Source organism: Balaenoptera physalus (assembly GCF_965194825.1).
Source record: "Balaenoptera physalus genome assembly, chromosome: 2".
NCBI lineage: Eukaryota > Metazoa > Chordata > Mammalia > Artiodactyla > Balaenopteridae > Balaenoptera > Balaenoptera physalus.
The window spans coordinates 148,183,287-148,210,430 of record NC_138883.1 but is presented as its reverse complement, the minus strand read 5'-3'; the positions used below and the strand labels follow the sequence as shown (position 1 = coordinate 148,210,430).

Here is a 27,144-nt window from a genome sequence, read left to right as displayed (position 1 = left end):
TGCCAGGCCTTATGTAGTCATGCTTTTTGATCGTGGAGTTCTTATTAACTTTCCCCCACACAGTTCAAATCAGGGGAGCGTATTCTGAGGAGTGCCTATAGAGGGCGCGTTGGTCCTTCTCCCTCAGACTCCAACATGGCCGGCACCTGGCCCACAACAGTGGCTAGTGACCCTGGCAGGCTGACCCTCCTGCTGGCCACACGGCTGCTGGATGGCAGTGGTGAGGCCCATGTGGCGTGGACCTGGGATCACCACCCAGAAGGCACGCTCCTGGGGGCACGCGGATGGGGGCGGGGACGGGCCTGAGAGCCACCTTGGGTTCCTGTGACACAAAGAGGCTAGGGACTGCTGGCCCGGAGGATGGTCACTGCAAGGCCAGCAAAGCTTCAGCTCCAGAGCCCCACACTTAAAGGGCCTCTCCAAGACCTGAAACCTGATTTGAAACTTGAATTTTCTATTCTTTTCCTTAAAGCATATACGCTTTGGGGCCCTCAAACGCCCCAGGTGCACCCCTGTTTGCCCTTCTGAGTGAGCAGGGCATCTGCAGGGTGAGGACCAAAGAGGGGGGGCTGGCCTGGAGCCAAGGGGTGGGGAGGGGGCAGGGGTGGGACATTTCCATGCTGTGGTTTGGTGATGGTGGTGGTGGGGAGGGTGTGGTTTTTTTCTTTGCTTCAAATTAAGAATAAACAAATAAAAACTCCTAAACAAATATGTGCTTGATGGAACAAACTGAAAAGATTTAGAAATCTCTAAGATAAAGTGATTCTGTCTTTCCTTTCCCTCTCCTACCCTAGCGTCCAGCAGTAACCCCGTTAATGGCTGGCGTGTGCCCTTCTGACACTTCCTCCCACTTATTCACACATACATACGCTTGTAAAGAATCTTCTAGATATGAAACGTTAGCGAAATTTACAGGCCTCTTTTTGAGCAATGGTATTCCATTGCTTCCTGAGTGTTCTCTGCAGGGAACTGTCCTGGAAAGAATGTTCCCGATGGGCCTGGACTTGTGCCTGGACATTTCACTGTTAAAGCCCTTTCTTTGGGTTGAGGCTTTGAAGGTGGCCCTTACAGCCAGAATACAATAAATGGCAGGGTGGAAAGAAAAGGACCTTGGACTTGGACATTCCTGAGACACTGTGTCTTATCTTTATGACCTTGGCCAAGTTATTTAAATTTCCTGAGGATTGATTACCTTGTCTGCAAGGTGGGGTGGCTGGGAGGGGTAGAGGTTGGTATTCAATGAACAGTTTTCCAGTTTTTTAAATCAGCAGTAACTGAGAGAAGGAAACAAGGGTAAGATCTTAGTGAACCTGTGAAGGCCTAGCATCTGTCAATGGGGGGCGTGGGCGTGAGAACACACTGTTCTTAATTCCCTGGTCCATGGCAGAGGAAGCAGGAGGCCGGGATGGCAGGGCTGAGGGCCCACCCGGGGCCTGGCCAGCTGCCCCAGGATTGGGGACACCGCCATGAGACAGAACCTTCCCTCCAGAACCCAGGGCCCAATCATCAGCCCTAATGATGTTGGACATACGTTTGGTTTGTGTTTCTCCCAGGCTTTCCTTCTCCAGTGTTCTCTCACTCTGTCCCCAGTGTGGTGACAGCATCATCCCTGCTGAGGGGGTTTCCTGGGGCTCTGGGGAAGGGCATGCACGCATTAGCCCATGATGGTCTATCGTGCAGCAGACTGGCCGGTTTGCAAGAGTCAGCTCCTCGGGACTGGGAGCCAGGCTGGGGCAGGTGGGAGGAAGGACCCAGGGAGCGGGCAGTGGTGGGCGCTCCTGAAGGGGGGCTGGGCAGGAGGCTGGGCATGGAGGAGGGGGGTGTGTGGTCTAGGACCTAAATTAGGTTCACACGTTTGCTGTGTCCTCCCAGGCTATCCTGACCTGTGTGGCCAGTAGTGACTCACGGCCAGTGTCTGGGCTGCTTGGGTATTAATAGTGAGTGTGACGCACCCCACCCAGCATTTAGAACTTGGTAGAGTTATGTCAGAGAAAAGGTTCTTCAGAGGTCTCGGGGAGCTTTGTAGCCCGGGCCCCCTGGGAGTCAGGGGAGAAGGCCAGCACTCAGGGACTTCACGCTAGCAGCTTCTGGAGCCCCTGATGTGGTGAGCTCTGCAGGCTCCAGATGTGCTGCATTGACCCGGCCTCCCACCCCCTGTGGGGGGGGGAGCTCCAGGTGGGCATGTTCTCATCATGAAGGTGTGTGCGGTGTGCTGGGATGGGGCATGGGGCGGGGGGCAGGCCCTTCTTTCTGGAAGACAGGGGATGGCCTTGCAGGGTAGGGGCAGGCAGAGAGGGGGCATGGGGAGAATTTGGTTGGGCGCAGGAGTGATGGGGAAAGAGCTCTTGGAAGAGGGAACAGCAAGGACAGAGCGGAACACTAGACCCCCTTTCTCTGCTGTGACGGTCACAGTGACAGCTGCTCAGAGCTGAGATGCAGTGGGGATGGGGGCCACACAGAGACCATGGGCTCCCTCACTGTGGTTGTACAGATGAGGAAACAGGCAGTAGAGGAGTTATGGCTTTGGTAGGGGCTCTGGGAGGTGAGGGGGCATGGAGAGGGGAGACAGAGTGGCATGGTAGAGCCACCAGCTCAGCCAGTCTCATGGCAGGTGGCCGGCCTGACCCCCTGCACGGCTCTGTCCCTCATCACACATCTATCTCCTCTGGCCGATTCAAAACATTTTCTCCAAAATGGGCAGATGCTTTTGAGGTCCTCCCTTTGAGGAGGCTAGAGAACAGTTCAGCATTGTCTGGGGAAGCGGAGCAGGTTCATGGTCCACGGTCCAGCGGTTCTGCACTGAGGTTCACCCCGAACACGCTCATGCTCGTGTGCACCAGGACACACACGTGTTCATAGCAGCACCATATTGAGAGCCCCAAGGGACAGCAATCCAGGTGCCCAGCTGCAGTGGGGTCTACAAGTACATCACCATATATTCACATAAGGGAATACTATATGGCAATGAGAACAGACAAACTACAACTACCATATGACTCCAAAAACAACACAAAGCAAAAGAAACAAGTCACCAAAGACATATACATTCTCTTTATGTAAAGTTCAAAATCAGATGAAGTGAAACAGTGTATTGTGTAGGGATATAGATGAAGTCCAAAATGAAACAGTAGCAAAGCTCCCAAAAAATGCACATAAAAACTACTAGAGGGGCTTCCCTGGTGACCCAGTGGTTGAGAATCTGCCTGCCAATGCAGGGGACACAGGTTCGAGCCCTGGTCTGGGAGGATCCCACATGCCGCGGAGCAACTAGGCCCGTGAGCCACAACTACTGAGCCTGCACGTCTGGAGCCTGTGCTCCGCAACAAGAGGGGCCGCGGTAGCGAGAGGCACGCGCACCGCGATGAAGAGTGGCCCCCGCTTGCCACAACTAGAGAAAGCCCTCGCACAGAAACGAAAACCCAACACAGCCATAAATAAATAAATTAAAAAACAACAACAACAAAAACCTACTAGAGCTAATAAACAAATTCAGCAAAATTACAGGGTCCAAGACCAACACACAAGAATCAGTTGTGTTATAATAAACAGCAATCAACAATCCTAAAAGGAAATTAAGGAAACAATTCCATTTATAGTAGCATCAAAAAGAATAAAATATCTAGAAATAAATTTACCCAAGGAGGTGAAAGACTTATGCTGAAAACTACTGAAAGAAAGAAGACATAAATAAATGGAAAGACATCCCATGTCCATGGGATGACTTAATATTGTTAAGATGGCAGTACTACTCAAAGCGACCTACAGATTCAGTGAAATCCCTATCAAAATTTCAATGGCCTTTTTTTTCAGAAATGGAAAAGTTGATCCTCAAATTCATAAGGAATTGCAAAGGGCTCCAATAGCCAAAGTAATCTTGAAAAAAAGAATAACAAACTCAGAGGACTCACATTTCCCAGTTTCAAAATTTCAAATCTACACTAATTAAAAAAGTATGAAGAGGGAAGAGAAATGGGAACATATTGTATATGTATAACTGATTCACTCTGTTATAAAGCAGAAGCTAACACACCATTGTAAGGCAATTATACTTCAATAAAGATGTTTAAAAAAAAAAAAAAAAGTATGATACTGGCATAAGGATAGACCTATAGAACAATAGCGTAGGATTGAAAGTCCAGAAATAGACCCATACATATATGGCCAATTGATTTTTGACAAGGGTGGGTACCAAGATCGTTCAATGGGGGAAAGGAAAGTCTTTTCAATAAATGGTGCTGGGAAAATTGGATATCCATATGGAAAAGGATGGATTCGGACTCCTATCTCATACCATATACAAAAATTAACTCAAGACAGACCAGTCCTAAATGTAACAGCTAAAACCATCACTCTTAGAAAAAAACATAGGGGTAAATCTTCACGACCTTGGTTTCAGCAATAGATTCATGGACTCATGCTTTTGGTATCATACAATAATTGAAGAAAGAGATAAACTGGATTTCATCAAAATTTAAATGTTTGTGCTTCAAAGGACACTATCAAGAAAGTGAAAGACAACCTACAGAATGAGAGAAAAATATATGCAAATCATATATTTGGCAAGGGTCTAGTATCCAGAACATATTAAAAAGTCTCACAACTCAAAAACAAAAAGAGAAACAATCCAATTTTAAAAATGGGTGAAGGACTTGAATAGATATTCATCCAAGGCAGATGTACAAATGGCCAAACACATGAAAAGATGCTCAACATCACTAGTCATCAGGGAAGTGCAAATCAAAACCATGAAGTACCACTTCACCCCTACTAGGATGGCCATAATAAAAGAGCCTCCCAAAACAAAAAGAAGTATAGCTGACCCTTGAACAACAGTGGTTTGAACTGCACGGGTCCACTTATGTGAGGATTTTCTCAATGAATACAGTATCTGTATTTTCAGTTTACAGAGCTTTAACTGCATGTGGGGAAAAGTTTGTGTTTGATTGTAGATCACAATGTGTGGAATCAAAATAACTAGGGTTTGAGTCCTGATTCTAGCCAGACTTCTTCATCTTCCTGCCCTTGGGTGAATTATTTATCAGAGTCTTTGTTTTTGAGTCAGAGATAGCAGTATGTGGATTTTCGACTGTGCCGGGGGGTCAGCACCCCTAACCCACCACATTGTTCAAGGGTCAACTGTAATTAGTATTGTCAAGGATGTGGAGAAATTGGAACCCTCATACATTGCTGGTAGAAATGTTAAAATGATATGGCTGCTTTGGAAAAGAGGTTGTCAGTTCCTTAAAAAGTTAAATATAGAATTACCATATGACCCAGTGGTTTCACTGCTAGGTAGATACCCCAAAGAATTGAAAACAGGTACTCAAAGAAGTACATGTACACTCGTGTTCAGAGTAGCACTATTCACAATAACCAAAGGGTGGAAATGGCTCAAAAGCCATTCAGGAAATGAATGGATAAGCAAATTGTGGTACATACATACAATGGGATTATTATTCAGCCACAAAAAGGAATGAAGTACTGATGCAGGCTACAATGTGCATGAACCTTGAAAATGTTATGTTGAAGGAGAGAAGCCAGACACAGTAATTCACTGTATGATTCCACTTAGATTAATAATTAACCAGAATAGATAAATCCATAGAGACAGAACACAAACTGGTGGTTTCCAAGAGGGTGGGGGAAACGGGAATGGGAAGAAGTCACTTAACGGATTCAGCATTTTACTTTGTAGTGATGGAAATGTTCTGATTAGCTAGATAGATGTGGTGGTGACTGCACAACATTGTGAATGTACTAAAAACCACTGAGTTGTTCACTTTAAAGTGGTTAATTTGATGTTATATGAATTTCATCGCAATAAATTATTTTTTAAACTTAAAAACATGTCAACCTCAAAGCAAAACAAGAGAGAAAAGAAAAGTAAAGGGGTGAGCATCACAAAAGTCAGGGTGTTTGTGGGAGAGGAGAGGAGAATCAGGGGGGTCTGAGTGGTAATACACAAGACTTGCTTTGTTATTCTTCTTTAAACTGTACGCAGATATACACTTCTTATAAATACTGTATTTCATGATAAAATATTTTAAAAGAATAAACAAAAGGAGGAGAGAGAAAAAGAATCACGTAGCAGGGGATGGATGCTTGGCTCAAGCTTCCCTTCCTCCCATTCACCAGCCCCTCCCTGGTTGCCTGGGAGCCTGGGGACGACAACAGGGATCTTGGGGGTCCCTCCCCAGTGCCCCTTCCTGGCTTGGCCAGCATCACCCGGCCAACTTGCTTAGAAGGGCGAGTGAGTTGGGAAGGCGCTGTTTACAGGGACTCCCTGTAGTTGCCTGAGATCCTGGTCTGGTTTTCAGTGGTGGGGATGGTGCAGTCCTGTGCCCACGGGAGAGAGGATCGCAGGACCAGGCCAGTCCCCCTGTGCCCACCTGGCCCCGGTGGGGGATGCCCTCTCCTTTCCAGGAGTGCTCTCAGTCCTTCACAGCCCCTCCAGGTTCCTGGCCCCCGGGCTTCCTCTCCCAGGATTCTCGGGACCCGTGAGGATGCCCACAGCATGGGTGGCATGCGTGAACACAGACCCAGGCCGTAGACCTGTGAGGTGTCGGCTCCTGGGTAGCCAGCACTCCTATTCCCTCAGGGACTGTGGTGTGAGCTGGGGCCCCCGGGGTGGGGAAGGGTACGGGATACCATGCCGTCAGGAGGCATGCCCAAGGCTGCCAACTGAGGAGCCAGCCTGCCTGGGCTGTTCCCTTGCCCCGCTGCCTCTTTGCTGTGGCAACACTTAATACATGATCCCACATCAATAAGAATTAGTGTAATCGTAATTGTACAAATAACAGAGTTAGGGTCTTCGCTGAGTGTTGTCTTCTGACCTCAGTCAAGGTGGTGTGGAGCTTGTTTTGCTCACCTGCCCTCCAAGCCAGCCCTGCTGAAGGTGACGCGGGCACCTCTCACCCACATACCACTCTATGCGCCGAACGGATGGGCTGGAACCACCACCATGACAGCCATGGAGCCGGGCATTCAGGAACTCAGGGGTGTTTAAGCCAACCCTTAGGTTTTACTTTGGTTTTAAGGGGACTGAGGTCCAAACCCCAAGGCCAGTTGGGGGCCAGTCTGGCTGAGAGCCAGCGTCCCTCTGGCAGCATGTGTTTGGAAGAGAGTGGGACAGCATCTGTCAGAGTTCAGTCACACACCTTTGACCAGCACACCCACTTCCAGGGGCCTGTTATCTGGAAATACCTTTACGTGTACAAGGCCATATATGGGTGTTTGTTGCAGTATCTTCTGAACTGAGTGAAAAATTGGAAAGCACCAATTTTTTATTCATCTACATTGGGGACTGGTTGAACCAATTATGATGGACCAAATCATGCACCTATTAAAGAGACTAAAGTAGAACTCTTAAGTTCTAAAGTGTAACTGTCTCTATTATGAATCGAAAAAACGTTGTAGTAAGATCTTTCTGGTACTATCCAGCTGTGCAAGAACCAACCTTGAGATGTAAACGTCTAGAATCCAACATGGTAGCCAATGGCTACATGTGGCTTATTGGGCATCTGAAATCCAGCCCGGTCTGAGTTGAGATGTGCTGTGAGTTCAAGTGTAAAACAGCAAACTACCATTTGCTATGTCTAACATTAGACCTCAAAAAGAAAAGATGTTTGGCTGGATTTTGAAGACTTTGTATTCAAAAAAAGACACAAAGTATCTCACTAATGTGCTTTTTATGTTGACTACATATTGAAATGATAATATTGGGGATATATTGAGTTAAATATGTTTTTATATTAATTTCACTTATTTTGACATTGCTTCACCTTTTTTGGATGCAGCTACTCTACCATGTAAAATGATGTCTGTGCCCCAGGTGATCGGGCAGCCCTAGTCCAGAATGACGGACATCAAACCACCAAGCGTGGTCAGCAGTGGGGGGTGGATTAGGAGAAGTGTTTGAAGAAGGACCTATACTTGGCTCTTCCACATGGTTGTAAAACTTTACATATTCATATATCACCTTTACAACTAGTAACAAACGAAAAAGAATGCTGTTGTCATGCTCTCTGGCCGGCATGCTTTCTACCTCACCATGCCTGATGAATTTGCCCGCTCTGATGCCCTGTTTCCACGGAGGCCATGGCCCATGGAGAGAGGCCATCCGCTAATTCAGCATTACCTTTACCTTGGGGCATATCAAGCATGACCAACCCTTGGGGAACAGAAGTGGGACACTCTGTCCTCCCCATGTTCATGGAGAAGGCAGACCAGGGGGGTGACAGCCAGAAGCAGTGGGGGGAGGCACCCAGCAACAAGAAGCCCCCAGCAGCTGCGGATGGGAGTTCTGTGGGCTGACATTAGCTAGTTTTCTTTAAGCATCTCTAGCATAATAAATGCATTCTTCCCCCCTCCTTGGATAGCAATTGAAGACACAGTTTCTGGAAAACGGAAAGATAAATTATAGTAGTGCTTTCTATGGGATCCTAGGAAACTTGTTGCTGTGTGTGATGTATGTCTGGGGCAATGCACCAGCCGTTTCCTGGACCCTGGTTGCTCCCAATGGATGCTGTCATTCATTCACTGACTGCTGAGTCTAATATTAAAGCTAGAAAAAGAGGGGCAGGTAAGATCCTTCTGTGTATCAACGTATCCCTGGTGACTTTTTTTTTTTTTAACATCTTTACTGGAGTATAACTGCTTTACAATGTTGTGTTAGTTTCTGCTGTATAACAAAGTGAATCAGCGACTGTCTTTTTAATGGAGGTGTTAAGATGTTGAACCCCATTAATCTCTAGGTCAGAGACTGGGTCCAATTAGTCCCCTGGTTGAGGGCTTCTATGTTCCCACGTCCAGAACTTACACACACACACACACGCATGCGTGCACGCACACGCATACAGAATTATAGGACGTCTTGAAAACATTTTCAAACAAAGCAAAAGAGAATTTTCTAAAAATACCTAACGCTCCAAGTTGAGAGGATTGTAAGTTAATAGAAAGTCTGTTTTGTTTTCACTTAGTTCAGAATGACAACTAACCACTTAAGATGCCTGAGAGTCATTCTGTGTCTTGTACTTATCAACTTTGCAAAGCAAATAAATGAGGTTGCAAAGAGCCAAACCAAACAAAATCCCAGACTTTTCCTGGAAAATAACCAATAAAACATAAACAATGACAGCAACACCCTCAACATTCATTGATGTTTCCAATTACATTTTCTGGGGCCTAAAATACACGGCAGAGAGCAACCACTTTATGCTACAAATATCACTGCAAACGCCATGAATTAAAACTGCTGCGTGATGGTTTGCAAAATGTAATTTGGCGAACATTCCCAAAGACAACTCTTCCCCAAAATCAAACCCATATTATTCAAGTCCACTCCCAGAGAGGCCTATCTCCCTTCTTAATTCCTCCCTAAATACTTAATTCAGACAGAGTAAATTTGTCTTGTCTTTTTTCTCCCGACCTCTCTCCCCTGTTTTATTCTCATCTCCTATCCCTGGTCAACCAGGAACAATTCCTGTGAATATTTTCATCCTTCCCCACATCCCCACTATTTCTGCTTATATTTGCTAAGGTTAAAAAAAAAAAAGATACAACTTCTGGTAACAAAAGGAAAATGTATTTGTTATAGAATATTGTTAAAGTAAAAGAAAAAGAAATGTACAAAGGAATAAATAAACATCATGCATACAGCCTTCATCTAAAATAATGGCTAACATTTCAATGTACTCCTCGGCTTTTTCCTATGAATAGATTAGATGTGTCTGTGTGTGTGTATGTGTGTAATGAAAAATATGATCATCCTACATTGTCATTATGCATTCCTCTCTGTCATTTAAAAAGTGACTACATTACATTTCATCCTGTGGATAGACCATGATTTATGTGCCCAACCCTCTATTTGGGGCATTTGGATTGTTTCCTATGTCTGACTGTAGTGAACAACGCTCTAGAATGTTGGCTTATATTTACATTACTCCTTTAGGATTATTTCCTTAGGATGGATCCCTAGACATGAAATTGTTGGACTTGGGCACCTACTGCTCAACTGCCTTCCACAAACCAGCTCCCACTGCCCCTGGCGCTGAGAAGGAATCTCCACCTCTCTTCACAGCCGAATCAGTCTTTCCCCTGAGGTTTTAACTAACAGTTGAAATATCGGCTGATAAATGCCAGGAACTTCAGTGCTCTCGGAGGCTCTCGGGAAGACTCACATTCTCCGGGAAGCAAGAGTGGAGGTGCTAGGGACTGAGAGGCCAGGAGGCTGAGCCCTGGAGCTGGGGGCTTCTCAGCAGACCCCCGGCACCTGCATTTAGATGCTGAAGCCTGGTGATGGCCAGCTACAAGGGGCCTGTCCCCTCAGGGAGCATGGATTCATTGGCCATTCCCACATGACCTTGTCCAGCCAGCCTGAGCTTACCCACACCGGAGCTTACCTGCCGCAGCAGCGGGGTGGAGAGGGTGCAGCCGGCCTCCTCCTCTGGCCAGGCAGGAGGATGGCTGAGGAGGGCCCACCCTTTAAGTGGGGACATCCGCAGGAAGAGCATGTGAGCCCCTATGCTGAGCCCTCATGATCCCCATGAGGCTACAGTCTCGTGACCTTGCTCCCAGGCCTGGAAAGGAAACCATGACCAAACCCCGCCAGGCTGCTCAATGGGGGATCCCACAAAAGCAGCCTTGGGATCTGGGGGGGAGGGGAGGGGAGCGAGAGCTTTCCCTTTGAAGTGACCCTCCCCCAACCAGCCCTTCAGCTAGAAATGTCAGCACTATTTGCATAATTGAGACAATTGGACAAAACGGTTCTTTCAGAAGCCCTTCGTCAGGCGGGCGGTGCCCAGCCCTGGGGAGCTGGGGGAAGGCAGCACATGGCACTAATCATTCCTAATCCTTTTCAGATCATCTGAAGCTAGACCAGAGGTTGAGGTGAACTCCAGTGCGAGGGCAGCATGAGTCCCATGTGACTGTCATCCTTGTCTAGGCTCCCCTAAGACCCATGGTCCCCACTCCATCAGCAGCCTGAGTGACCTGTATCCATAGTCACCCCAAAACCGCCCTGAGGAGAGCTTTTGGGGTTTGCTATAATGATACGCATGGTTAGGCCAGTGATCAGTGAGCTTTCTCAGCCTGGCAGGAAAGAAGAAATCCAAACCCTGAAATTCTCCCTTACATGACCCTCCACGCAGGGGAGTCACCCCCCAGCCCCTCACCTCCTAGTCTCCTTGGCCTGGGCTGCCTCCCTCATCAAGGAAGGGACAGAGATGCAGACAGGCTGGACCCACGGGCCGTTAGGGCAGTTTCCATTTTACAGATGAGGAGACTGAGGCTCATGTGAGCCAAGTGGCTGCTTACTCAGAGAGCCTGTGAGGCGGGGAGGAGCCTGACTGGCCCCGGCTGTCGTGTGCACCCCATAGAGCCCAGGGGCTGCAGCCTGAGCCTGGGACCAGTCCCCACTGCAAGCTGCAGGAGGTCGTACCCACACATGGGGCATGCCCAGGGGCTCGGGGAGCCTCTGAATTCTGCAGGTGGATGCAGGATTGGGCAGGGGGGCTGGGCCATTTTCTGGGGAGGGGGTCCATCCTTTGCTTTCAGCAGCTTCTCTCAGGTCTTTGCCCACCAAAGGCTGACAACCTTGTCCCAGCAGAGTGGGTGCATGCGGGTTGCGGGGGATGAAGTGTGACTTCCGCCGTGCTTTGCCGGTGCACAGCCTGGGAGTGAGCCTGGCAGTGTCCGCCTGCCCAGCCGCTGCTCTGGCCCAGCAGCAGGGTTGTTTGCCTTATAAACTGGTGATGGCTCTGCAGGCCTGATAGACTCATGGCTTTTAGCAGAGGTCCCTCGGGGGCAGAGGCGATGCTGTAAGTGGCTGTAGGTCTGACTGCATGGTCAAGGCAGAATTACTGATGCAGGGCGTTCCTGGGACATCAGGAACCAGACTGGGAGCGGCCAGGGAGGCCCCACGGGAGGGGCCCCACCATGGTTACAAAGCGTGAAGCCACGTGGTCAGTGCCAAGGACAGCCCCATCCCAGCTGGCCAGTAAGTGCCTCTCCAGCCAGTGGACACGACTGTTACTTGTCACATAGACCCCTTCTCAGGGTCAGATAACGCAGAGAGAATGGGATCCCCAGAACTCTGCAAGACAGCCCCCCTCCTTCCTGGGGCTGGCACCCTGGGACTGCCACGTGCAACACGGTGGCCTGAGCCCCGTCTGCCTCGTGACCGAGCACTTGAAATGCAGCTGGTCCACACTGAGATGTGCTCTGAACATAAAAAACATGGGATGGCCAAGACTGGTGATAATATATTTTACTCATTGCATGTTGAAATGATATTTTGGATGTTTGGGGTTGAAAATAATGTATTATTTAAAAAATATATTATTAGTATTTTAATATATTTTATTTCAATATATTAATTTTCAATATGATTAATCCTAGAAGGAAAGTAGGAGTCAATTTTATGTACAGTTTGATTCTAACTGTAAAAATATACTTTGAGAAAAAAAGACCAGAAAGGAATATAATATGCTAACAGGTTATGTTAATAGAAATATATGTGATTTTTTCTCTGTAAAAAAAAATTTGCAATCTGGTTTTTTTTCTGAATAAAATGTATTATTAATTTTTTTCACCTGCTTCTATTTACTTTTTTAAAAAGTGACTACTAGAAGATTTGAAAAGACCTCTGGGGCTCACCGCTGTGGCTCATATTATATTCCTGTTGGCAGGCGCTGAGCCAGGGCTGCAGGGGGCAGGGGATCCTGGGCAGCAGCCCCATTCTTGGGGGGGGGGTCTCCTCCTTGTATGGCACCTGCAATGACCCGGTGCTTGGGAACGATGCACAAGAACTGTGGACAGGCTCTTAGTGTGTGAGGATTATTACATGTCCAGGGAGCCGTCTGAGCCAATGACAACGGCACCAAGACCAGCGACGGGGAAGAAGCATTGGGCAGGTAGTTAAGTGGTACCAGGTCTGCAGTCTGTGAATTAATCCACTCAGTCGTCACCCGGCCTCAGAGGTGGGCGTACTTCTTCTCCTGGGTGAGGAATGAGGACACCGCGGCTCTGAGGAAGTGAGCAGCTTGCCTGCGGTCACAGGGTCACAGTTGGTGAGGGGCATGGGGACAGTGACCTTGCGTCCCTGCAGGGTGGACCCCTGAGAAGGCGGCAGGGGCGCCCCGGGTGGAGGCAGCGCCCACACTCTGTCTGGGGGGTCTTGGTTTGGGTTCCCTCCAAGGAGACTCGGAGACAAGCCCATGATGTTTTTCTCCTGGTCCTCTGTCCCCTGCATTTCCCTACCAACAGTGAGATCTCGAAGCCTGTTCCGATCCAGGGAGGACTTCCTGGCAAGACTCACGGGTGGTGTTGGTCCTTCCACCTAATGTCGCTTTTCTCCCTTCGGTGAGGTCAGCGGACCTTGATGGCGATGGCCTACAGCCTGGACATCACTAGACTTGCAAGATGGTGACCTCATTCCACCATCCCTGCCTCGTTTATTAGCCTTGTTTATTCTATTCTTGTAGAATTCATCTACGAGAAGCTTCCCCTGACTACGTCGGTTAGCACCGTTCACACAGGAAAGGCAGGGAAAAGGTTTCCATTTCCAGAGTAATGAGTTGGTTCTCTGGCACCCTCTCAAGGTGACTAACATGTTTCTTTTTCCAGCTTGTCAGTGTGAATTCATAGATTGAAACATACTTGATGCGTTTCAATCCACAACACTAATTTCCTTTACTGTTTCCTTACTGTTGTGAATTGTCCCAATCTCACATGGGCTCCGGAATCCTTCTGGCATGACACCAGGAGCATCTGAGAAGTTCCTTGCTATCGGGCTCATCTTGTATATTTCTTCCCCTAGACCTGGACTTGGCTATTCCTCCAAGGAGCCATGGTTCTTTTTAGTGGGAAGTGGTATTTAGAAACCAGTATCCGCTTCTGAATTGAATTTTTTCTAGGTCTTTTCAGTAGTCAGAACTATGAAGTTTATGTATATATAAATATATAATATAAACAGTTTATATAATATAAATATATAATTTATATACATTTATATATGCAATTTATATTAACTTATATAATATATAAAAGAAAATGCATCATGATCATACTGATAATTTCCAATTCAGATTTTAGAAACTGATTTTACTTAAAGTCATTGATTTTATATTTATGTCTCTTTTCATTTATGCTGTCTTATCCTAATGACATTAACACAATTTCTCTTTTGCTTTATCCTAGGTATAGTTTCAGAGCAACAATACCAATATTACCACGAACAATACAATTACTGAAAGCAGTTTTAAACATTGTTTTGTTGTTCTTTTTGGCCTGAGGTATATCACATGAGGGTTTTTTAATCACTTAAAATGATTCTGCCCTGTGTGGTCACTCTGCACACATTATACACAATTGGGTTCACTTACGGAATTTTCCCTTGGATTTTTAGAAATTGGCTTTTCAATTTAATTTTGTTTTATAATTATATAAAACATTTACATTATTGCAAAGTCAAAACTGCAAACAAGATTTATTTAGAAGTGTCTGGCTACTATTTCTATCTCTCCCCTAGTAAACTTTAGTATCTCCCCACGATTAAACTTTAAAACATTTTTTTTGTTTTAATCTGTCTGCTTTAGAGTATTAGTATATAATATTAATTCTGTGTCTATGTAGATACATGTATCTTTTTCACATAAATGGTAGAGGACTTTACACACTTATTCCCACCTTGCTTTTTTGCACTTCTCCACTTTTCCTGGGGATTGCTTAGCCGTATCTCATTTCTTTTTGTAGCTGCGTAGCCCAGATCCTTGAGTGAATGGATGAAAATTGATTCAACCAGATGGACACTTAAGTGGGTTTTGGTCTTTAGAAATCACATAGCAACAAAAAGCCTTGTCACGTTCCTTTTGCATTTTGCCAGTCATCTCTAGCTTCCTAACGGTGAGATTACTGGGATTAAGGGTAAATGCACGTGTAATTTTGCTAATATTGCAAAATCCCCCTCCATGGAGGTTGTACCATCTTGCATTTCCACGAGCATTTTATGAGAGTTCTGTTTCCCTGCAGCCTTGTCTACAGAATGTGCTGTTAAACTTTTGGGTTTTTTGCCAATCTTATTCAGAAATGGTGTCTCAGTAGAGTTTTGGTCTATAGTTTTCTTTTCTTGTGATGCTCTTGTCTGGTTTTTGTATCAGGGTAATCCTGGCTTCATAGAATGACTTGGGGAATGTCCTCCCTCTTCTATTTTCTGTAAGAGCTGGTGAAAGATTGGTATTAATTCTTCTTTACAAGTTTGGTGGAATTTACAAGCGAAACCATCTGAGCCTGGGGTTTTCTTTGTGGGAAATTTTAAAATTAATAGTTCAATCTCTTTACTTTTTATAGATCTATTCAGATTTTTCTATTTCTTCTTGAGCCAGTTTCAATAATTTGTGTCTTTTCAGGAATTTGTCCATTACATCTGGGTTTTTTATTTGTTGGCATGTAGTTGTTCATGGTATTCCCTTAAAATCCTTTTTATTTCTAGAAAAGCAGTAGTGGTATCCTGTCTTTCATTCTTGATTTTACTAACTTGAGTCTTCTTTATTTCTTGGTTAGTCTAGCTGATTTATCAATTTTGTTGATCTTTTCAAAGAACCAACTTTTGGTTTCATTGATTTCTTCTACTGTTTTTTCTATTCTGTATTTTATTTCTTTCTACTCTAGTCTTATTTCCTTTCTTCTACTTGATTCGGGTTTAGTTTGCTCTTCTTTTTCTAGTTTTCCAAAGCTGAAGGTTGGATTATTGATTTGAGGTCTTTCATTATTAATATAGCTATCAGTTTCCCCCTGAGCACTGCTTTAACTGCATCCCATAAGTTTTAGTATGTTGTGCTTTCACTTTTGTTCATCTTAAAGTAGTTTCTAATTTTTCATGTGACATCTTTAGCCCACTGGTTACTTAGGAGTATATAGTTTAAGGTCCACATGTTTGTGAATTTCTCATATTTCTTTCTGTCATTCATTTCTAATTTAATTCCACTGTGGTTGAGAACATACTTTGTATGATTTCAATCCTTTTAAACTTACATAGGCTTAGCATATAGTCTATCCTGGTGAATGTTCCATGTGAACTTGAGAAGAATGTGTATTCTCTTGCTGTTGGGTGGAGTGTTCTACTAGATGTCTGTAGGTCAATGTAGTTTTTAAAAAAATATTTTTATTTATTTATTTATGGTTGCGTTGGGTCTTCATTGCTGTGCGCGGGCTTTCTCTTTTTGCGGCGAGCGAGGGCTACTCTTCGTTGCGGTGCATGGGCTTCTCATTGCGGTGGCTTCTCTTGTTGCAGAGCACAGGCTCTAGGTGCAAGGGCTTCAGTAGTTGTGGCATGTGGGCTCAGTAGTTGTGGCGCACAGGCTTAGTTGCTCCGCGGCACGTGGGATCTTCCCGGACCAGGGCTCGAACCCATGTCCCCCGCATTGGCAGGCGAATTCTTAACCACTGCACCACCAGGGAAGCCCCCAGTGTAGTTTTAATGTGCATTTATATTAGTATGAGTAAGTCTGGGCATCTTTCCATGTTTAAGGGCCACCTGCATTCTGTTTCTGTGAACTTTCCACATCCCCTGATCATTTTTATAGGGTTCTTTCCTCTATGTTTAAATCTTGTTCATATATATTAAAGATGGCAAGCTTGTGACTATGATAAAGTGGCAGATATTTACCCCCAGTTTGTCACATATGTCTCTTAACTTTACTTACTCGCCTTGGCCTCTTGCTTCCTTGATATTCTCTGTCCACTTGACTGAATTCACCACTGACATCGCCTCTTCTATGCTGTGCAGAGATGTGGGAATGGCTCAGACATGGCTCCCAAGGTTCACAGGCTAATGGGGGAGATGGCACCGACACCGACACACTGGAATACAAGGCAGGCCATGGAATGCTTTCTAATCACACTTGCCAAGCCACAGGAAAATATGAAAGGAGAGAGAACTTGTTAAAAGAAGCGGGGGTTGCTTCATCTGGGCATGTAGTTCGGGTGCAAGTCCAGGTGGCAGATTTGAAAGGAGGCGCTTTAGGCAAAGAGCTGGAGGTGGGATACAGGAGGTCTGCAGGCAGGCCAGCAGGCCCTGTGGACTGGAGCATGGGTCCCAGGCTAGGACAGGTGATGGGGAGGGAGGGAAAGGAGAAGACCAGGCTGGGACGTGAGGGCAGGTAGGAGAGCCCTGGGGAGTGCCGAGGGCTCGGACCAGCACTGGCCAAGCAAAAGGTTTGTGAATCCTGACCTGGAGGCCCTGTTCCAAATACCTTCCTTCTCAAAGTCTCATTTGAGGCAGGACTTATATCTGTGTGGCAAACTATACTCCTCCTGGGATCGGCTGCAGGGGTGAGCATCCACTTTCCATATTTCTGAATTTTTTACATAAATTTTAAAACCAGATGGTGTTGACTTGTAAGTGACCCCATCAGCAGAATCTCTGAAATAAAGAAGCTAAAGTGGTAGATATATTAAACAAATACATTTGCTTTGTAAATTAAACTCACATTTCATCGAACAATGCCTTTACACATGAGGAAGGCTAGAGCAGAACTGAAAATCTTTGGTGTTGTGATCAAGGATAATCATAAAAATAAATAAATGGATAACTAGATCAGGCCGAGACTCCTAGGCTCATCAGTGCCTTTGATCATCATAAACTTTGCCTCCACTGCTCTGGAAATCCTCCACCGACTGCCAGAAGAGCAAGGTAAGTTTTTCCACTTGGGGGAAAGAAGATCCTCAGACATTTGGTTTGCAGGCCTGGGAAGCTTCCCTCTCCCTGTCTGACCGGCAGAGGGTCTTCCTGGTGAACCTCAAGGACCAAGTTGGCCAAAATGTGTCGGTCACTCTCCAAAGGATGCCTGGCTGGTCAGTAGCTGAATATTGGCAGCAGCCTTTTCGCATCACCCTCCTTCTCTCCACGCAGCTGCAGGCTGGCGGAAGCTGGAGTTCTGGCCACTCTGCAGTGCAGGACACAGGCCCAGAGAGCCTCCCATGGAAGGCCTAACGGGAGGATCCCAAGTGGACAACCGCTTCCTGTTTGATCATGGGAGCTTTCTTTCCATTTTTTCTTTTTCTCTTCTCTTTTATTTATTTATTTTTGGCTTCTCAGTGGGTTATGTTGTAATGTTGGCAGATGATGTGTCCTGGGATCACAAGCCCATGGGCAGAAAAACCCTGCCAAACATTGACTACGTTTTAGTTTCCAGAATAATCTCTACAGTGAAAAGAAAGCTGGTGATTTTGCCGTGGAAATGACCAACTGTCTCAAAGCTTTGTAGGAGTCTCACAATGGTGTGAATGTCAGGATCTGGGGTGGCCAGTCTGGGCAAAGAGGGAATGTGCCTTGTGCCGCTGTGGGCTGGCCTGGTCAAGGCTGGAGCTTCTGGAAGTGCCGAGGAGTGAGCATTTTCCTAGCTGGTTTTCTTTCTTACCAAATTCCTGACATCTGGTTCATCTGCAAGCCCACCACCCACGTGTAAGAAGCCCCACCGCATCACAGTGTTGGAATCGCTACATGTCTGAATGTAATCTTCTGCCCTCTGGTGGGACCGAGGAGGGCACTTATTCCAAATTCCAAACGCCGTGGCTAATACTTCTTTAATCTTCACTCTGGAGTGATGGCGAGTCTCCCAAAATGTGGGTCCAATTATGTGGAAGTCAGTGTGACCTTGTCTTGCTTTGAGATGTCTGTGTTTCTGAGGAGAGGTTTGGGCAGGAAACATACAAGAAGTCATTTTGCCTCTGTCTGACTTTGTTTATAGCAGCGGTCTGCATCAGCACAGAATCTCTGGGAGATAAAAGGAGAAGCTGGAGCTTCAGGAAGCCAGCTGTGCCTTCTCACAGATGGGCCCTGAAAGATGCCTCAGAGCACGGACACGTTCTACACACAGGGCTCTCCTTTGTCACGGGTGTCCGTGTTCTGAGGCATCTTTCAGGGCTCATATGTGAGAAGGCACAGCTGGCTTCCTGAAGCTCCAGGTTCCCCTTTTATCTCCCAGTGATTCTTTTAGCATAAGTTATTTCTGTCTCACGCCTCACATCTCATTGGACAGGGAGAGCTCATAATGGTGTTCAAGATAATCTCCTACCAGCCTCATCTCTTCTGAGTGACGCTTCACAGCTACTAAAATTTGGATTTTACCCAATTTTGTTGCAATAACCGATGAAGCAAAAAAAAAAAAAAAAAAAAAAAGCACCAAAACAAAAATTTAGGAACATCCTGTACATCTCAGTAAAGCTTTAAACAAAATGTTCTGGGAATCGAGTACTCTTGTTGCTTGAATCTTGTTTTAATTAGGAACAAGTCTTTGATTTGTAATCTCTTGAAAAAAAATCTCCTTAAGTCTCTGAGCAGGCAGGACTGCTCTGGAGGAAGGTGGCCAGTGTGAGAGCACAGAGCTTACAGTGGGTAAGGGCCAGTTCTGGAAACAGCAGGAAAGATTCTAGCATTCTACTTCAAAAAAAATTTTTTTAATAGACTTTATTTTTAAAAACAGTTTTAGATTTACAGAAAAATTGAGAAGACAGTATAGACAGTTTCCATCTCCCCTGTACTCTTCTAATAATATTAACATACTATTATGGTCCATTTATACTATGATATAAATGTGTATATGCGGTATACATTACTATGGTAGCATATATACTACGGTATATTGTTAATGAGCCAACATTGACATATTATTACTAACTAAAGATTATGCTTTATTCAGATTTCCTTAGTTTTTAATCTAACGTTCTTTTTCTGTTCCAAGGTCTCATATTACATTTATTTTTTTCCAGCTTTATTGAGATATGATTGACACACAACATTGTGTAAGTTTTAGGTGTACAAGTGTCGATCTGATACATTGATAAACTGCAAAATGATTACCACCATAGTATTAGCTACCATCTCCACCCTGTCACCATTTCTTTTCTTGTGGTGAGAACATTTAAGATCTACTCTCTTCCTAACATGCAGGTGTATGACTCAGTATTTTACTATCATCACCATGCTGTACATTAGATACTCAAATTTGTTTATCTTAAACTGAAACTTTGTACCCTTCGACCAGCTTCTCCCCATTTTCCCCACCACCTAGCCCCTAGTAATCATCACTCTGTTTCTCTGAGAGCCTAAAAAAGCTTAACTTTTAAAGATTCCACGTATAAGTGATATAATACAGTATTTGTCTTTCTCTGTCTGACTTATTTCACTTACCATAATGCCCTCAAGGTCCATCTGAGTTGTCAAAAAAAAGGGGGGGGCAGGATTTCCTTCTTTCTCAGGGCTGAATCATTCTACCTTTTTCAGGTCATCATTTCTTTCCCAGGTGATTCAGAAGCAAGCAAATGACAAACATGCTGGCTAAAGAGTTTGTTAGCAACGAGTTCCAAATTTCCCCTAGTGCTGGGAAACTTCGTTAGCTGAGGTTTCTCCTTCCTGTCACGCCCAGTTCCCTCCTCCCAAGGTACCAATTAAACTTTTGTTTTTAAGTCACTGGGATGAAGAGGAATGTCATCTGCTTTGAGGGGCTCCTAACTCGGAGATGCTGCTCTTAGAGAATTGAGGCTGCCCAGGAATAAAATAAAATAAAATCTCTAAATTTCTAAACTGGGCTCCTCAGAGCTTGGATGTTCTCAAAAAATAATCCCACGTGAACTAACTGGGGCCACTCTGCAAACTGTATTTTCCTCTTAGAGATTCACATGTTAGGATGTGAAAGGCTCTGAGAAGTCCTACAATGAAGAAACCTCTTTGCTTTTAGGTAACCCAGCATTTCCCAAACTTGTCTGACCCTGAATCCCCCCTTTTCTTCTGAAGTACCAGCGAATGTTTCTCAGATCCAAAGTGTCACAAGGAAGGGTTTGGGAAGCCTCACCCTCAGTTAACCGTCTGAGGGGCTGATGACTGTTCTGTATTGAAGCAAACTGCCTCCCTGAGGTCCATGGAGATGGGATGCTGATGGTCCCTATTGAAACCTCCCTTGGCTTTGGTGAGGTGGGTTCAACTCCCAATGTGGGTTCTGTCCGAATCACTCCCACTGTGACACACTTTCGCCCACCTCCAGTTAGGGAATGGTACCTGACAGAAGTGTCCCAGCTAAATCATGGGGAAGAGGAGGTGGACTCCTGCCCTCTCAGACTCCAGGGTCTGCCCCCTGAGCCCCCTGCCAGACAGGACCTGGAGAGAGCCAGGGACAGAGGGTGCTCTGGCGACTGTCCCGTGGCCACTGGAGGGCACTCTGCAGGAACACTGGTTGTGCTCAGCATTCTGTGCAAACCCACCTCTGCGGTCCTGCTCCCACCCCCATCAAACCAGCTGACTCTGCCCTTTCCCTGCAGGGATCTACAGACCGCCCTTCTTCCCTCCTCTTTCCTGGACTTTGATGTTTTATCCAGCATGTCGTGAAGCGTGGGCCCCACTTTCTGCGCCAGGCTCCACGCGGAGGCAGCATGTCCAGCAGGACGCACTCTTTCCTGGATGGTCCAGCCTGGGGGCTGTGCTGTCCTTGGCTCCCTAGCAGCTTCCATTCCGCCTTGGATGGGAACGATTGTGCACGGGCCAGCGCTCCCTGCCAGACGTGAGCTCCCCCACCCCGGGCAGGACATCATCATAGCCCAGGAGTCCCCGTGGGCCTGGTACGTACTCCCCTCAGTGTTAAATGCCCTGCTGGCCAGGGCATTTAACATAAAGATTTTTACGTGTGTGCAAGTAAATGTGAGTATAGGTTTAGAAATGGAAATATTTCTGAGGGTTCTGCTCTGCCACTCTGGAAACCATGGCCCTAGTGTCAGGTCATCGTGGGGCATGGGGAAGTGGGAAGTTGCCTGACCTAGTAGTCTGGGAAGCTGCAGGGGATGGGCTAGACTCTAACCTGGAAACAGGAGAAGCAGGTGGCTTCTCCATGACATGTCCAAATAGCCCCGAGGCTCTTTTATGATGAACTGTCATGTGCTCCTCCTCTTTGTCCCCATCTCAGAATAGCTAATAACAGCCAACATATTTTTACACCCCTATAAAACACTCTAAATTAATTAACGTAAAACTTTATTGTGGTAAACTATATACAACATAAAATTTATAATTTTAACTATTTTAGAGTGCACAGTTCCATGGCATTAAGTACATTCACTTGTTGTGTAACCATCACCACTATCCAACTCCAGAACTTTTTCACTCACTCTCCCTTCCCCCATACCCCCTGGCAATTTCTATTCTACCTTCTGTCTCTATGACTTTGAGGGCTCTGGGTACCTCATTTAAGTGGAATCATACAATATTTTTCTTTTTGTATCTGGCTTATTTCACTTAGCATAATATCCTCAAGGCTCATCTGTGTTGTAGCATGTGTCAGAATTTCCTTCCTTTTTAAGGCGAAATAATAGTCCATTGTTGGGACTTCCCTGGTGACACAGTGGTTAAGAATCCGCCTGCCAATGCAGTGGGACATGGGTTCGATCCCTGGTCTGGGAAGATGCCACATGCCACGGAGCAGCTAAGCCTGTGCACCACAACTACTGAGCCTGCACTCTAGAGCCCGCGAGCCATAACTACTGAGCCCACAAGGCACAACTACTTAAGTCCATGCGCCTACAGCCCATGCTCCACAAGAAGAGAAGCCACCGCAATGAGAAGCCCGCGCACTGCAAGGAAGAGTAGCCCCCACTCACTGCAACTAGAGAAAGCCCACACACAGCAACAAAGACCTAACGCACCAAAAATAAATAAATTAATTAATTTTAAAAATATATTTTAAAAAATAGTCCATTGTTTATATAGACCACATTTCGGGTGTCCATTCATTTGCTGATGGACATTTGAGTTGTTTCTGCCTTTTGTTTTATTGTAAATAATGCTGCTATGAACACTGGTGTACAAATACCTGTTTGTGTCCCTGCTTTCTATTCTTCTGTGTAAATAAACCAAAACTGGAACTGATGGATCAAATGATGAGTTTATGTTTAACTTTTTGAGGAACTGCCATGTTGTTTTCTATAGAAGCTGCACTGTTTTATTTTCCCACCAACAATGCACAAGGGTTCTAATTTCTCCATATCCACACCAAAAATAATTTGTTGTTTTCTGGGTTTTTTTGTTTCTTTGTTTTTTGTCTTTTACTAATAGCCACCGTAATGAGTGTTAAGTGGAAATTAACTCTTAATACTCACAACAACATTATGAGGGAGGTACTGCAACTATCTCCATTGTACACATCAGGCACAATAGGGCACCATGACACTAGGCAGCTTGTGTAAGGCATCACGGCTGGTCAGTGGCAGCTGAGGAATGAGAGCTGGAGCAGTCAGACTCCAGAGCTGTGCTCTAAGCCAATCGGCCACACTGCCTCTCTACTGGGCACACCAGCTTCACGCTGGGATTTACCCTTGCTCCATCCCTGGATAGCTTTTGTGGTAGGCATTTAGCCTGAATTTCCCTGTTGAGTATTAAAGTTTTGGAGAAAGAGAAATGGCTGGATCCTTCCCTGTACTGGGGACATTTCTCCTTAATGCTGAGCAGAATCCTCAGACAGTCAGACCTCAGTTGAGGCCATGGTAAATTCCCTGTGCTTTGGGTTGGGAGTTTGAAGAGCTGTTCTCTGCAAATAAAGGTGAGTAAAATAGCTTGCACAAGAACTGCAGCCCAGCTTAGTGTTATGTGGGTAAGCATATCAATTCTTACAACTGAATTAAGGTGATCCTAGATTGCTAATGTCTCAAGGTGCATGAGAGAGAGAGAAAAAAAAAAAAAAAAAAAGAAAGAAAATCCTCTCTGAAAGAAAATAGCATCATCCTAAGCCTCAAATTATTTCTACAAATGATTTCTCAAATATAATTTATGGCACACAACCAAACATAACCAGACACTTTGGGATACATGACAACATGAAAAAGAACTAGCAGAAACAACAGACAATAGAAAAGAACTCCAGGGGTTCCATGTATTGGAATTACCAGATACAGACTTTAATGCAATAATCCTTACATGATCAAGACAAAGTTTAAAATTTTTGCAGAAAGTGTAAAACTATAAAAAGTACCTTAACAGCTTAGAAAGGCAGCCAACCAGAAATTTTAGAACTGAAAAATTTAGTAACTGGAGTTAAGAATCTATGGATTGGATTAACAATATATTAGACCAGTTAAAGGGAGAAGTAATGAATTGGAAGCCAAATTAGAAGAAATTATTCAGAATGGAGTAGGAGAGAGAAAAGTAAGGAAAACATAGAAGAAAGGATAAAAGACAGAGAATTCAATAAAAAGTTCTCACAGTGTTTATAGGGAATCCCAGAAGGAGTAGAGAAAAGCAGAGTAGAAACAACATCTGAAAAGATAGTGGCGGAGAATTTTCCAAACTGATAAAAGATATTAATCCACAACTTATGAATCCCAATCAACTCCAAGCAAAATAAATACAGAGAAATGTTTATCTAGACATACTATAGTGAAATTGCTGAAAACCAGACAAAGAGAAAACCTTAAGAGTTTGCAGAGAAAAAATCAGATTAGCTTCAACAGACCAGACAGCTACTAAAAAAGGCAGCTGATTTCTCCACAGAAATAATGAAAGTCAGAAGAGAATGAAGTGATCTATTAGGAGTGCTGAGAGGAAACAATTGCCAGCCTAGAATTTTATGCCCAGAAAAATATCCTTCAACAATGAAAGGAAAATATAATCATTTTCAGGCAAAGAGTAACAGAGGGCTTATAGATAACAAGCACATATTAAAAGAATTACAAAGGGCTTTCTTCAGAGAGAACTAAAAATATCACAGATGGAAGTATGGAGCAGAAAGGAATAAAGAACAATGAAAATAGTACATGTGTGTGTACATTTACATGGATAACAACTATATAAAATAATAGCAGTAATATCGCATGGGAGTTAAAATAGATACAGAATTTAAATACTTGAAAATTACTTCTGTTTTCTGCTTGGATATGTAAAGATGTTGAAAGTCATCACTCCCACTCTTTTTTCTTTTTTAATGTTTTATTTTTGGCTGCACTGGGTCTTCGTTGCTGCACGTGGGCTTTCTCTAGTTGCAGTGAGTGTGAGCTACTCTTTGTTGCAGTGCACAGGCTTCTCATTGCGGTGACTTCTCTAGTTGCAGAGCACGGGCTCTAGGCACGCGGGCTTCAGTAGTTGTGTCATGATGGCTCAGTAGTTGTGGCTCACAGGCTCTAGAGCACAGGCTCAGTAGTTGTGGCGCACAGGCTTAGTTGCTCTGTGGCATGTGGGATCTTCCCAGACCAGGGATCGAACCCATGTCCCCTGCAATGGCAGGCAGATTCTTAACCACTGTGCCACCAGGGAAGTCCCAATCACTCCCACTCTTACAACAAGAAAAATCTTGGGCTTCCTTGGTGGCGCAGTGGTTGAGAATATGCCTGCCAATGCAGGGGACACGGGTTCGAGCCCTGGTCTGGGAAGATCCCACATGCCGCAGAGCAACTGAGCCCGTGAGCCACAGCTACTGAGCCTGCGCGTCTGGAGCCTGTGCTCTGCAACAAGAGAGGCCACGATAGTGAGAGGCCTGCGCACCGCAATGAGGAGTGGTCCCCGCTTGCCACAACTAGAGAAACCCCTCGCACAGAAACGAAGACCCAACACAGTCAAAAATAAATAAAGTAATTAATTTTTTTTAAAAAAAACAAGAAAAATCTTCTTAAATCCGTAAGAGAATCAAGGTCATAGGAAATAACACCCAGAAAACTGGAGAGACAGGAAAGTACAGAGAATCACAGCCTTCTAAAGCCATGAAAGTGACCAGAGATAAATTTAGCTAAATAGTCTCATCTCTAAGTGCAAAAGCTCTGAGGCTAAGTTTGGATGGCTGGGGGGAATGATTTACCCGTAGTTTCATCCATTATGAAATCTATGCAGGTAGGGTCACTGATCCAAAGTGCACAGACTCTCAGAGATGACCTGGTTCAAATTTATTTGACACATGCAACTTCAGACTCCCCCATGTCCCCCAGCTTGCCCTCTCCACCACCCAGGAAAGGCTAGAAAACCTTAAACTGTAATTGACAAATTGCTGGAAGCAGACTGGACCAGCTTGAGAGTTAAAAACCCCAGGGGGCCCAGTCTTAGGAGGCTCCCGCAATTTTGTGAGTATTACCTCCAGGAACCCCCATGAGGCTCTCATGGTGAAGATCAGAGAAAAATCTCCCCATGCTTGTGGCAGCAGGATAGGAAACATATCCATTTTGAAACACGCCCAGGGCCTTCTGTTCCCCATCTGCCCTCAAGGGAAGCTACTTAGTCAGAACCTAAACGATGTGGGGAAAGGGAAATACCCAACTCCAACCCCCTCCAGTCTTCTTCTCTCGTGTAAGTGGGAGAAAAAACGCTGAGAAGCGTTTTGTGAAGGTCAGAGCCCAGGGGCACAGGCTCACTAAAAGACTGAGACCTGATCTTAGGTTGATAGGATGCTTCTCTGCTCCCCCCACGCCCCCCCCACCCCCGTACCTTACCACCACAACATGGCTCCTATATAATAATAGGGTTACAGCCGAGTGAACCGCAAGGCTCAGACTCTAAGGAGTTTCAAGGGAACTCAAAGACAACAGGGAGAGCAAAAAAAGAAAGACACTAGAGGAAAGTAAAGCCTCAGACACCTACAGATACAGTAAACAGTAAACACAGTGTAACTCCTAGCCAGATAAATATAAATCCTCAAACTAAAGTCGTATTTACCTCAGTTCTTATTATCCAATATAACATGTCTGGCTTTCAACAAACAATTACACAGCATGCTAACAGACAAGGAAAAACAGTCTGAAGAGACAAAACAAACAACAGAACCAGACTCAGAAACAGCAGAGATTTTGGAATCAGCAGACTAGGAATTTAAAATAATTATGATTACATACTAAGGGCTCTAGTGGAAAAAAAAGAACAACATGCAAAAAGAGGGGTAATGTAAGCAGAGAGATGGAAACTCTAAAAATGAATCAAAAGGAAATCAAATCATATCAAAAGCACTTTAACAGCAATGAACAATGCCTTTGATGGGCTCACCAGTAGACTGAACATGGCTGAGAAAAGAATCAGTGAGTTTGAAGATATCAATAGAAACTTCCAAAACTGAAATGCAAAGAGGAAAAAGAATGAAAAAAAAATAAATATAATATCTAAGAACTATAGAACAATTACAAAAGGAATAACAG

General features: G+C 45.0%; 1 protein-coding gene across 2 annotated transcripts in view; it reads right to left on the bottom strand.

The window, feature by feature from the left end:
* The window catches only part of TRPM1 (transient receptor potential cation channel subfamily M member 1), a 125,104-nt gene extending 99,509 nt beyond the window's left edge, over window positions 1–25,595 (bottom strand). Inside the window, exon 1 of one of the 2 annotated variants that reach the window (XM_082448499.1) lies at window positions 10,401–25,595. In XM_082448499.1, coding sequence (XP_082304625.1) covers window positions 10,401–10,511 — 111 coding nt within the window. In that variant the 5' untranslated portion in view covers window positions 10,512–25,595. The remainder of the gene's footprint in view (window positions 1–10,400) is intronic. The other variant, XM_082448498.1, reaches the window with a different exon arrangement.
* Window positions 25,596–27,144: the final 1,549 nt, after the last annotated feature.